The 13,866-nt window shown below is 40.5% G+C and overlaps 1 protein-coding gene across 14 annotated transcripts in view; it reads left to right on the top strand.

The window, feature by feature from the left end:
- MCTP2 (multiple C2 and transmembrane domain containing 2) overlaps window positions 1–13,866 on the top strand; it is a 236,938-nt gene that overhangs the window by 40,808 nt on the left and 182,264 nt on the right. For 13 of the 14 annotated variants that reach the window (XM_021099363.1, XM_021099356.1, XM_021099357.1 and 10 more), the window contains exon 2: window positions 8,471–9,006. In XM_021099363.1, coding sequence (XP_020955022.1) covers window positions 8,539–9,006 — 468 coding nt within the window. In that variant the 5' untranslated portion in view covers window positions 8,471–8,538. Of the gene's footprint in view, window positions 1–8,470; window positions 9,007–13,866 lie in introns of those variants that run through there. The other variant, XM_021099367.1, reaches the window with a different exon arrangement.

Here is a 13,866-nt window from a genome sequence, read left to right as displayed (position 1 = left end):
TCACATTTACACTAAAGGAGAACTTTGAGAAGCACAATTTGAGTCAGTGTTACGGAAAAACTCTAGTACATGTAATGATAATTTATGATGTTGTCATTCCCAGAACCTTTTTCTTTTGTTGTGTTTCTCATTCAGGTTCAATCAGAAATTTTTGAGCTGACATTTAAAAGTTTCGTTCTTTTTTTCCATTTGGCCATTGCTGGCAGCCACCTAGGGAGGATGTCTGGGTTAAAACCATAATAGATGAAACTCCATTAGGCTCCTTGGCTTGGGGCTGTTTCCCGTAAAGGCCTTGCCCTACCTTTAGTGGTTTGAAGAGGAAGAGTACTAATTTTTGTTCAGTAAATGAAAGTTGAACCTATGCAGGTAGGGTAGCATAGGTATTTTGTTTTGCTGAAGAGATTCTGCTTCTAGTGCTGATGGTTTGCAGAGTGTGGGCTGTGTTTCACCTTGCGGCCCTTTGGGTATTTGTGACAATAATCTATGAACTTATTGTATGAAATGGAATAAACATGTTTGTTAATTTTTAAATATACTTCGAGAGGAAAACTTAGTATATTTTAATAGTCAGTTGGATTTACCTCACCATCATTTTCTTCAAATCTTTGATTTACACTTTCTTTGTTTCCTTTATTCTGAAAAATGCATTGTTGATTGGAGAGATGACATTTTCAAGCCTCAAAGAGGCCATAGTCAACAGTGTATTAGCTTTATGTATACCCTTAAGATCACTTTTTTATTCATGGGAAAATATATTTTGTTTGGAGTTCTGTACAACTGGTGCTGTACGACTTGTACACTTGGGGAAATTGGTCAGAATGCTTTTGCAAAACTTAATGGAAACGATTCTTGATCCAGGTAAAACTGAATAAAATCATTCCCAACCTTTTTTTCCCCCAATAACCACAAACATTACACCTGGATAAAAATACCTGGTGAAGCTAGGTCTCTGAAAAGTAAATATCAGCATGTGGCTTAAGGAGGAATGCTAGAATGAAACAGCATTGAACTAGAGGTGGGCTTACAGTTTTTACCTCTGCTAATCCGCCAGCCTGAATTCAGTACAGCCCCCAATCTAGAAGTCAGTGTTAGAATACAGACAATGATCCAAGAGACACTTCTAGTTCTGGCTCAAGAAGCAGAAAAGAGAAGCCCTAAAACTCAGAAAAAAGGGAGAAATCACTCATCATTTTTGTCTCCTTTTTCTTGGTTTTGTCATGCCATAGCACCCCCAGCAATGTTGAGACAGAGACAGAGGCAGCAGCAGCAAAAACAGCTGGCAGTGGGAAACCTCAGGAGCCAAAACAGTGAGTTAGAGGGAACCTGTAGTTCTAAGAAGCAGGACTAAACCATTGCTGGCTTGCTTTTTTTTTTTTTTTTTTTTTTTGGCTGCACCTGTGGCATGTGGATGTTTCTGGACTAGGGATTGAACCCCTGTTACAGCAATGACAATACCAGATACTTAACCTGCTGCACATAAGGAAACTCCTTGATTTTTTTTTTTTTTAAACTTTCTTGTTACTTTCACTACTCTGGTGCAATCATAGAAGTGGTTTGTTGCTGATTGGCAGAGTGAAAGGGGAATTCCAGGGTGTTAGACAATATCAGAGAAGATAGCTGAGAAAGAGGAGCTTGTGAAATGATCCCATAAAGCTGTTTGTGTACTCCTAGACTTAGCACAATCTGCACATGCTTGGATCTGATCCTTCTTAGTGTACCAAGGGCTCTAAGGATGGAGTAAACAAAGAGAACTTCACCCAAGTCCCAGGCTGATTTCTACATGGTGCACATTCAGTGCAGATCTGAATGGCCCTGCATAGCTTTTGAAAATGGAACTGACATTAGAACCACAGCCAATAGAAGGTGGGTTGGAATTAATGGCCAGAAGTTAACTAAATCAAGTGCCTGATAAAACAAAGCTGTCGGCATTTGCCGTAGAGTTAAATGTAGCATAGGATTTTATAAGAACATTCAAGATGTTTAGGATACAATCGGTATTGCCATAGGAAGAACTGCAAAAGTCTCAAATCCCACGGGAAAAGACAGTTAACAGATGGCAATGATAAGATGGCTTTAAAGCAACTATTATACAAATGCTCAAGTGGAGTCCCTGTTGTGGCACAGTGGAAATGAGTTTGACTAAGAAGCATGAGGTTGCGAGTTCAATCCCTGGCCTTGCTCAGTGGGTTAGGGATCTGGTGTTGCCGTGAACTGTGGTGTAGGTTACCAACGAGGCTTGGATCTGGCGTTGCTGTGGCTCTGGCCTAGGCCGGCAGCAACAGCTCTGGTTGGACCCCTGGCCTGGGAGCCTCCATATGCCGCGGGTATGGCCCTAAAAGGACAAAAAAAACAAAAAAAAAAAAACAAAAACAAAAAACTCAAATGAATAATCTTGAATCCTGAAATGGAGATTAGAATAGCAAGCATCAGTAAAGAATATGAAATATGAAGTAGAACCAAATCCAAATGGAAATTTTAGAAATAAAAAATACGGAATTCCTGTCATAGCACAGTGGAAACAAATCCGACTAGGAACCATGAGGTTGCAGGTTCGATCCCTGGCCTCGCTCAGTGGGTTTAGATCTGGCATTGCTGTGAGCTGTGGTGTAGGCTGGCAGCTACAGCTCCGATTCGACCCCTAGCCTGGGAATCTCCATATGCCACAGGTATGGCCTAAAAGGACAAAAAGAGACACACACACAAAAAGAGAATTAAAGTATACAGTAGCCTCTCTGCTTTACCCAGCCCCCTCCCATCACCTCACTATATGGATTCAGTGACAGAATGAAGATGACAGAGGAAAGTATTAGTAAACTTGAAAATAAATCAGTGGAAATTATCCAGTGTGAAGAAAGAAGAGGAAGAAGATTCAAAAATATTGATGAGACCGTTGAACTGCTGGATGATAACAGAAAGGCATAATGTTTATATGATTGGAGACCTAAAGAAAAGAAGAAAGAATGTGTAGCTAAAAAAATAGTCCAAGAAATAATGGCTGAAAACTTTCCAAGTTTGGCAAAATTCCATAAGCTAATCTAATTCCAAATAAGTTAAATCCGAAGAAATATACATCTAGGCATGTCAGCTGCTGCAAACTAAACAGAAAGACAACATCTTAAAAGCAGCGAGAGAAAAGCGTTACCTGTAGAAGAATGATCCGAATAGCTGAGATTTCTCATCAGAAATCATGGAGGGCAGAAAGAAATGTCACATTATTTTTAAAGTGCTGAAATAAAAGTACAGAATCCAATAATCTAGTGAAAATGTCCTTGAAAGTGAAATGAAGATATTCTCAGATGAGAGTTAGCCAAGAGAATTTGGAGTTGACAGACCTGCTATAAAATAACTAGTTAAGGAAATTCCTTAGATAAATGGGAAATAGTACCAGAAGGAAATTTAATTTGGAATATCCAAAAAGAGGAAATATAAAATGTAACAGAAATCTCTTCTTGAATTATTAAAAAAAATGGTTCAAAAAAACATTGGGGGAGTTCCCTTCGTGGCGCAGTGGTTAACGAATCCGATTAGGAACCATGAGGTTGCGGGTTCAATCCCTGGCCTTGCTCAGTGGGTTAACGATCCGGCGTTGCCGTGAGCTGTGGTGTAGGTTGCAGACACGGCTCGGATCCCGCGTTGCTGTGGCTCTGGTGTAGGCCAGTGGCTACAGCTCCGATTTGACCCCTAGCCTGGGAACCTCCATATGCTGCGGGAGCGGCCCAAAGAAATAGCAAAAAGACCAAAAAAAAAAGAACATCTCCTCTGCTTTGGTGGACATGGGAATGCTTCCTAAAAAATAAAAAAAACCAAACAAACATTGGGGGTTCTCTTGTGTCGCAGCAGGTTAAAGATCCAGCATTGTCACAGCAAATGCTTGGTGCTTGCTTGGGGTGCTGCTTCCCTGGCCTGGGTACTTCCAGATGTTTGGGTACTGCTTCCCTGGCCTGGGAATGTCCAGATGCTGTGGGCATGGCCAAAATAAATGGTTCATCATTGAAATCAAAGTAAAACATTGTTTGATGGAAATTTTCATTGTATTTAGGTGTAATCTATAAGACAGACTATAACAAAGAGAGGATGAAGAAACCTATATGGTAGTTGGAAGGCAGAATGATCTTCTCCCTGCCCCCCACAAATATCCATATTCTAATCCCCAGTCCTGTGAATATGTTATAATAAATGGCAAAAAGAATTCTGTAGATGTGATTATGACTAAGCCTTGAGATGAGATGAATAAACTGTACTATCATTTATATCACATGAGTTCTTAAAAGCAGAAGAGGAAACCAGAAGAACGGATCAGAGAGATGCAGTATTGAGAAGGACTTCCCTGGCCGTTACTGGCTTTAAAGATGAAGAAGAGGCCCAAGGCATGTGGACAGTCTCTAGAAGTTACAAATGGCCCTTAGCTGACAGCCAGCCAGCAAGAAAATGAGAACTTTTTGGGTCCAGAATGACCAAAAAACAAATTTTCCTCTAGACCTTCTGGGAAATTTTGCAGCCTAATCAGCACATTGATTTTAACTTGATGAGATAGGTACCAGACTTCTGACTTCCTGAAATAAAAAAATAATAAATTTATCTTATTAAGCCACTAAATTTTTTGCTTACAGCAGCAATAGCAAATGCATGTGGTTTGGTTTCTCTATTCCAATTGGAAGGTTGAATTATTGATTCTAAGTAGGGGCTAAAAGAGTAACTCTGCAGGTTGTAATGCTTAGGTCAACCATTAAAAATTTACACAAAGAGATAGTCAAAAGGCGTAATTGATAAATTAAGATGGAATGCTGAAAAATGTTTAACCAAACCTAAGCAGTGCAGGAAAGGGAACGAGAAGAACAAATAGCAGAGGAAACAGGAAACAATAAAATGCTGGACCTAAGTACAAACATATCAGTTATTACAGTAAATGTAAATGGTTTAAACAAACCAATAAAAAGATAGAGATTGTCATATTGGATTTTAACAGTAAGAAGATAACTGTTTTAGTTGTAAACATGTATGCAGATAACATAGACTTTCAAAATACAGAAGAAAAACTGATAAAATGAAAAGAAAAATAGACAAATTCACAATTATCGTTGAAAAAACAACATTCCTCTTTAATACAAGTAGTAAACAGAGTATGAAAGAACTAAACCATGAACCAACTAGATCTAATAGACATCTATATAATAATCTACTAGTGAAAATTAACTAACATTTTTATTTTTATTTATTTATTTTTGTCTTTTTGCCTTTTCTAGGCCACTCCTGTGGCACATGGAGGTTCCCAGGCTAGGGGTCCAATCGGAGCTGTAGCCACCTGCCTACACCAGAGACACAGCAACGTGGGATCTGAGCCACGTCTGTGACCTACACCACAGCTCACGGCAACACCGGATCCTTAATCCACTGAGCAAGGCCAGGGATCGAACCTGCAACCTCATGGTTCCTAGTCGATTCGTTAACCACTGAGCCACAACGGGAACTCCAACTAACATATTTTTAAATGAAAGTAAAAACAATCCTTTTGCGTGTATATGCAGGTTAAGCTATAATATGTGAATTAAATAATGTATTTGTGCCTTGCTAGTGTGAAATAGGTGTATGTTTAGAATAGCATTTTTAAAAGCCGCAAAGAATTGTAAAATATTAAAAAGTTTTAAAGCCAGAGTGACCCAAGATGAAATGGTTGAAATAATAATTTTAAAACTGAGTAATATTGTATTAAAATTTGGCTCTGTATGAAACACTATTCTAAGCACTTTATATGGACTAATTTAGTCAGTCCTCACAAGAGCCCTATGAGGTAGTTATGGCTAAACTTATGAGTAAAATGGAAATAATTATGAGACACAGAGCTCTTAAGTAACTTGAGAGATCACAATTTGGCATTATGACAGCATTGTCAATAACAATAAGAAATACTTTTTCCTGACTGAATACTTTCTCTGCATCAGACACTGAAAACACTGGGACTTATACTTTATCTCATTGTGTCTGTCAGCTAGGTAATATTATCCCCATTGGATAGGGGAAAAAATTGAGGCTTAGGGTAATCGTTCATTTAAGTAGAATGTAAAAAAGTAGAATTCCAACCTGTGGAGTCTGTCTGGGACCCAAGGTCTTCATCTCTTCATTGCCTACAGAAGATAAAAAGTTCATCCTGGGATGCTGCTGTCATCAGGCAAGAGCTGTAGAAGCCCACAGACCAGACCTTCCAAAGGCAGTGACTTCTCAGTGGCTAGATATACTGTACTGGGTAGAAATGCATGGAATCCGTAGTTTTAGAAAATACTTTTTGTCATGGCTTTTGGTGTTTTGGGTCTTCAACCACATGTGGCACTATGAATACAGGGTGGTTTAGAGGGACTTGACCACACTGTGCTTTTTCGTACTGCAAAGATTTATTATGAGACACTTGACACATAGAAAAAGGGTTTTTTCCTACAGATTTGATTTTAATCTGATTCCTAATGACTCCACCCTATGGTATCTTAAATTCCTCCCTTTCTTTCATAGCATTTACCAGACTCTATCATATTTGTTTGTGAAGCATTCCTATCACTCACAGCCACCTGTTTGTAGGAAACGTTTTCTCTCAGTCTTTTCATTCTCAAGCTGGAGCTCTGAAAGTTGCTTTTCTTAAGATTTCCATTATAGAAGTTTTGCCAGTTCTTCTGCTCTAGACAGATCTCTCACTTTTATAAATGTTTTTCTCTCTAGCCACACTTAATACAAATTTTACAGATATTGGAGGGAATCCTGGTTAATATGAGCATGTGCTTATCTTTAAAAATGAATGCTTACCTCTGGAAAAAGAGGTGAGTTTAAAAGAGGATCAGAAAACTACAGGCTGCTGCCCTTTTTTTAAAGAAAAAATAATGTATATTTTTAATGGCTGCACCTGCACCTTATGGAAGTTCCTAGGCCAAGGACTGAACCCAAGCCACAGCTGTGACCTTGTACTGCAGCCATGGCAAGACTAGATCATTTAACCCAACTGTGCTGGGCCAGGAATCGAACCTGCACCTCTACAGTGAATGAGCTGCTGCAGTTGGGACTCTTATGCCACTGCACCACAGAGGGAACTCCTGCCATTTTTTTATAAATAAAGTTTTATTGGAGCTCGGTCATACTCTTTCATTCAGGTATTATCTATGTCTCCTTTGTTGTCATAACAGAGTTGAGTGGTTTGACCCACTATCTGGCCCTCAAGTCTGCAATATTTACTGACTGGCATTTTACTGGAATCATTTGCTGATTCTGGGTTTGGAGACCATAAAAGGCTCTCCTTTTTATAGCAGATGCTGTTGTTTTTCTAGTAAATGTCTTTTGCCATGTTTTCTCTGGAGAGGAGATGAAAACGAGATCTTCCCTTTTTTCTTCCAAGGTTTATTAAGATATAATTGACAAATAAATATATATATTTAAGGTATATAATGTGGTCAAGTTAATATGCATATATATTAGGAGCACCACAGTCAAGTTATGGAACATCTCCATCACCTCGTGTGGTGCCATTTTTATGTGTGTATGTGGTGAGAACACCTAAGATCTACTCTCTTAGGAAATTTCAAGTATACGTGGTATTTATACAAATAAAGAGATGAGCGTTAGCAAGGCTACAGAGAATAGGGAACTCTTATACATTGTTGGTGATATAGTTATTATGGAAATTGGTATAGTTACTATTGGAAAACAGCGTGGAGGTTCCTTAAACTAAAAACAGAACTAAATCAGCTATCCCATTTCTGGGTGAATATTCAGAGGAATTGAAATCAGTATCTCCAAGAGATATCTGCATCCTTTGTTCACTATAGCATTATTCACTGGAGCCAAGATGTGAAGAAAACCTAAATGTCCATTGAGAGATGAAAGGACGAAAATGTGGTATCATATATATACAATGGAATACTATTTAGCCATCAAAAGAAGGGAATACTGCCATTTTCAGCAACAGGGATGAACCTGGAGAACATTATGCTGAGTGAAATAAGCCAGACACAGAAAGCAGTCTTTCTTATGAAGCATTTTTGTGTGTGTGAAGATTCATAGTTTCATTCATTGCTTTAACTTTTCTGTGACTACTCTGGTTAAAAAAAAAATCTGAAAAATTCAGTTTCTTAAAAATGCTTTTGCTGGAGTTCCCATCATGGCTCAGCAGTAACGAACCTGACTAGTATCTAGGAGGAGTGTACGTTGCAGACGCAGCTTGGATCCCAAATTGCTGTGTGTGGAATAGACAAGCAGCTGCAGCTCTGATTTTCCCTCTAGTCTGGGAACTTCCATATGCCACAAATGTGGCCCTAAAAAGCAAAAGAAAAAAAAAAAAAGCTCTTTCTGGTATTTGTAGATGCTACCGATGAGGTGTTCCAATCTTGATGGCTTAATAGGGAGTGTAAGATGCTTGAGTCATGTTTCCTACTTGGATATGCCCTGACACTACAGAGAAATTTCATGTTCTTTCTCCTTGTCTTCTGTTTCTTAGGCGGTCACTGACGTGTCTCATAGAGACACACTCTTTCCCAGAGTGTCTTCCTGGGTCTTCATGCAGCCATGGATCTGGACAAACCGTCTGTCTGGGGCTCATTAAAACAGCGGACCAGGCCTTTGTTAATCAACCTGAGCAAGAGGAAGGTGAAAAAGAACTCAAACAAACCCCTGGACTTAAGGGCCAGGCATTGTCTGGACCGCCGCCTTAGCCTCTCTGTCCCTGACCTCCTGGAGGCCGAGGCCTTGGCCCCGGAGGGGCGGCCATACTCCGGTCCCCAGTCATCCTACACCTCGGTGCCCAGCAGCCTGTCAACTGCAGGGATCTTCCCCAAAAGTAGTAGTAGCTCCTTGAAACAGTCTGAAGAAGAATTGGATTGGAGTCAGGAGGAAGCGGGCCACCACCATGTTGTGGAAACGGACTCTGAGGAGACCTACGTCTCGCCCGCCGAGGACAGGAGGGCGTCCAGCAATGGCATCTTTGATCTGTTCCAGAAAACCCCCCTTGGAGAGGATGGACCAGAAGAGTCAGAGGTGAGACCAGGGCTGGGCTCCTTCCTGTTTCTTGATCTTCTTTTCTTCTTTGTAAATGCATTCGGTACCCTTGGAAAATCTGGTTAGGATGTATTTTTGTGGTTAGCTTGGATGGAGAGGATGTCATTTACAGGAATTTAAATGAAGGTAATATTGATTGCACCCAGTGTTCCCGTTTGTTTTTGGGTTGACCTCTATGTATTTTAAAAGTTTTGCAAATAACCTTCCTAGAACACTTTAAGGCATTAAAAGCCCTTTTGGATGAGTTTTCTTTTTTACATCTCTTGGCAAAGAAATGAAGAGTGTAACTTTTCTTCTGACTTTTTGCTGAAGTGTATGTCTGTTTCTGTCTCTATCATTGCCAAATTCTTCCCACAGACAAAAACACATATTCCTATTCCTAAGAAAGATACGAATATACATCTCCCTTTGACTGCCAGACTGTTTGAACTTTTTCCTACTTTACACATATGTGCCTATATGAGTGTCTGCTCTTGTGCACATGTGTGCACATTTACCTGGGGCAGACACTAAAGGAGACAAATTCTTATCAATTCAGTGATTTTTACAAAGCTTTAGCATTTCTGTAAGGTAAAACAACCAAATATAATTATGAGAAAAATCTTATATTTCTAGGATGAATTTTTAATTATTAGATCAGCAAACTGATTTGGATAACCAATTAAATTAGTTCCCCATCCCCACCCCGCCCATCTGCAGCATGCAGAAGTTCCCAGGCCAGGGACCGAACCTGTGTCAGAGCAGTGACCTGAGCTGCTGTAGGGAGAAAACCAGATCCTTAAACCCTGAGCCACCTGGGAACTCCTTAATCAGTTTTTTAAAAAAATCTTCAATTAATGGCACTGAAGTAGGTTTCATTGTTGAGGTAATGGTTTAATTTTTCTGTTTTCCAGATTATTGTTATAATTGCATAGAAAACTGGAATTCAACTAGGATTTTTGGTTTTACTTTTGAACCAAAACCTATTAATTACACCAAATATTTGGATTTCATTGGGGAATGGGGTTGTGCATACTTGAAGGCATATTCTTTTGGAAGCATTACTATGTTAAGACACCATTAGCTAGTAAAGACTTAACTAGTTAAGTCTAGTTAAGTCTAATGGTTTCATAATCATTAACATTTATGAAATCCTATTTATAATAATTTTTATGATTTTTACTGTTATTTGTAAATTTGAAATATGTCTCCACTAACCAAAATATAAGATAAGTGAATTATTAAACACAGTTCCTAATTCATAATTAGGAGATAAACATATTAAACTATATACTAACATTAGTCTTTATCTTCTTGTTACTTATTAACTCACCAAAAATAATAGGTGGGCTTCTTGGCTTTGATAGGCTAACAAACTCAAATTAGAATGAGCTCTTTTAGTAAGTACCCATTGTGGCTCAGTGATAACAAGCCCTACTAGTATCCATGAGAACTTGGGTTCGATCCCTGGCCTCACTCAGTGGGTTAAAATATCTGGTGTTGCCATGAGCTTGCTGTGGCTGTGGTGTAGGCCAGCAGCTGTAGCTCCGATTCGACCCCTAGCCAGGAAACTTCCCTTTGTGGCAGGTTCAGCCCTAAAAAGAAAAAAAAAAACTTTTTAAAAAGTTCATGCCCCGTCGTGGCGCAGTGTTTAACGAATCCAACTAGGAACCATGAGGTTGCGGGTTCGGTCCCTGCCCTTGCTCAGTGGGTTAACTATCCAGTGTTGCCGTGAGCTGTGGTGTAGGTTGCAGATGCAGCTCGGATCCAGCGTTGCTGTGGCTCTGGCGTAAGCCGGTGGCTACAGCTCCGATTTGACCCCTAGCCTGGGAACCTCCATATGCAGCGGGAGCGGCCTAAAGAAATAGCAAAAAGACAAAAAAAAAAAAAAAAGTTCATGCTGTTAAGTTGTTTTGCTGACTATAAATATTTAATGCTGATTCTAACTCAGACACCATAAAGGTTCTGATTGGAAATAAGAGATGGATAATAACATGACCCTGCCTTCAAGTTATAATCTATTGGGATACAGCTTTGCAGCACCTTAAGTGTAGCATAAGAAGCAAATGGATATCAGGGCTGAGTGTGCAAAACATCCATGCCTTTCCTCCTGGCAGCTCAGTGGACAGAGGAGATCATATGGAGGACCAAGGGACATGTCATGTGTGAAGCAAAGTTCAAGCTGGCACAGAGGCTAAGTAGGATTTGACGGGTGAGGAAATATGACAAACACAGGCCTGAAGTGTGGATGGCAGCAGTCAAGGGTTTGGGCATTTTGCTTTGCCTGGAACAGAGGCTTGCAGAGCCTTCTGACACGATATGTGTCTGCAGCGGCCATGGGCTGTCCTGAGGGCTGGCCAGTGATGGCAGATGGATGGTTTGCAGATGGAGTCTTGGTAGTGGTTATTTTCTCTTCTCCGTCTCAATGCAGAAAAGCCTGAACTATGCAGCTCTTTAAGACTAGTTTATCCTGGGTAATTTAACTCAGCCATTCAAGAAAACAAACAACGGAAAAACTTTGTTCTTCAAGAAGAATCTTCTGCTTCTCTTTTTCTGCCCTAAAAATAATTGACAAGAGACTGAGACTGAGTCTTCCTTCCATGGCCACCCCAGTGCCATTTATCAGCTCAGTGACCTGTTTGCAGAGGATGGAGAGACCGGGCTGCAGCTCATCAGACCCATGGGATCACTTGTGGTCAGGTGCACTGTTCACCTACCCTCTCCTCCTCCTCCTACTGTATTGGGTGGGCTTCTCCCACTACCTGAGGATCCAGCTTATCTCACGATGCAGAAGTTAGCCACTCCTTTGGGGATCTTCTCCACTAGGCTCTGTTAATTTGGGAGTGGGAGTGACTGGGGGACTCTCGTCTCATTTGTCTTCATTTTCTCAGGCCAAGCTCCGGGCATGGTGTGCACTCAATCAGTATTTTTTTCATACAGAATTCAGTGATGGGAATGTGTGCATTCAGCTTCAGAGAACGTTTCTTACTGTCTTCATTGTGAGTTCTCCAGTTTATGATTTAAAGTCAGCCTTTATCTGGTTTTGTCAGAAAAAAAAATCATACTATAAATGAACGCTCTATGAGTAGTGTTGACTGAAAATATAGAGAACTTCAGACAGGTGTAGAGCCCCGCAGTCAAATGCTCACTTCAAATCTTAATTTATTCTGTATGGATTTTTAAAATGAATGGAAGTTCCACTGAATCCACAACATCTGTGAGTTTTGGAGTTGGTTTCTCCTTTTCTCAGATCTAGTTTATCTGTCTGTCCCTATTATAGCAAACTGTGTTCTCTCCTTTTCATGAAATGGAGAGGAAATGAGGATGAAGGAAGGGGATGGCATGTGACAAACCTTGTAGACCACAGGGACAAGCCGATGTCTGTCAAGTGTCCTTGGGGTATCTTATTTCATCTGTGACTTTTCAGATGAGTAAGGTACAGAACATCTGGGTCTGAGGCATCCATGGAGGTTTGTCTCCCTGTTTAGTGTCTGATGCCAGCTTGGTGCCAGTGGGGTAGGACCCCAAATATCAGTATTGCCTGAATGTCCTGTGGTCACTTTCTAGTCATGCCAGTGTCAGCCAAAAAAAAAAGTGAGATGTTGGCTGACAGTTATGGGGGGGGGGAGAATTTGAGACAAAGAAGAACATTAAGTGTGAGGGAAGAGGAAGAGAAAAAAGGCAAGAATGTAGAGTGGACCCAGGAATAGCCAGTGCAGGTGCTCTAGGCAGCCATAGAGCCACAGCAGGAGAGGTAGCTTTAAAGGATATACTAGTAGAAGGGGATTCTCCAGGCTTGTTCCTGAGTCCCAGATTCTGGATATCCCATAGAACCCTGGTCTCAACGAGTCTTCAGTAGAGTTCACTGTCTACCTAGAGCCCTCTGTCCCCCTATACAGACCATCTTTTCTTGGCATCATCACCATTATTCACCTCTTTGCTCAAGGGAAAAAAAAAAACTGTGTGTCATGGTAGGCTGTTTTACCTTCTTCACTTTTAATGTTCAGTGAAATCTTCATTTGTCCATGGTACATCTTACATCTGTGTCTTTCCTTTTTTCCTTCATTCCTTTCATCCGTCAAGACCCAGCCAACATTTTCCTCCTCAGTGGTGCTTTTCCCAACTCTGTCATCAGTTTGGTCACATTTGCAAGCTTCTCCACTTTTACTCTTGCTGAGCTCTAACTTCATTCTGTGTTCTGCAGAAGTCTGTAGAGAGAGAGGGATTAGAACAGGTAGAAGAGGTAGAGATGGGAGGGCATGCTGGTACTGGGCAAGGATGTCACTGGATGAGATCCTGGAAGGGTCATGAGCTCCAAGACCTGTTTTTTTTTTTTTTTTTTTTTTTTTTTTCTGCCTTTTGTCTTTTTAGGGCTGTACTTACAGCATATGGAGGTTCCCAGGCTAGGGGTTGAATCTGAGCTGTAGCTGCCAGCCTACACCATAGCCACAGCAACGTGGGATCTGAGATGCATCTCTGACCTACACCACAGCTCACAGCAATGCCGGATCCTTAACCCACTGAGCTAGGCCAGGGATCGAACTCACATCCTCATGCATACTAGCTCAGGTTTGTTAACCACTGAGGCATGACGGAAACTCCCAAGACCCGTATTAACTGTCTGGTTCTGAGGACAGACTCTTGATAATCAGATGATCCTGGGACTAAGCTACAAATGACTGTCACAACTAATTTGTTGTGAGAATTAAGCACTCACCATATAGATGCTAATGCTTTTTGCTATTAACAGCTCATACTTTCAGTGCTGTCAAGTTACTTTGGAAACCAGATTATAATCAATACCCACTTTATTAACTTACTGGGAGAAATAATTATTTCAGGGCCTGGCGATACTAGAAG

This window comes from Sus scrofa, chromosome 7 (assembly GCF_000003025.6).
Source record: "Sus scrofa isolate TJ Tabasco breed Duroc chromosome 7, Sscrofa11.1, whole genome shotgun sequence".
Taxonomy (NCBI): Eukaryota; Metazoa; Chordata; class Mammalia; order Artiodactyla; family Suidae; genus Sus; species Sus scrofa.
The sequence above is the reverse complement of the archived record's forward strand: the minus strand, read 5'-3'. Positions and strand labels throughout refer to the sequence as shown.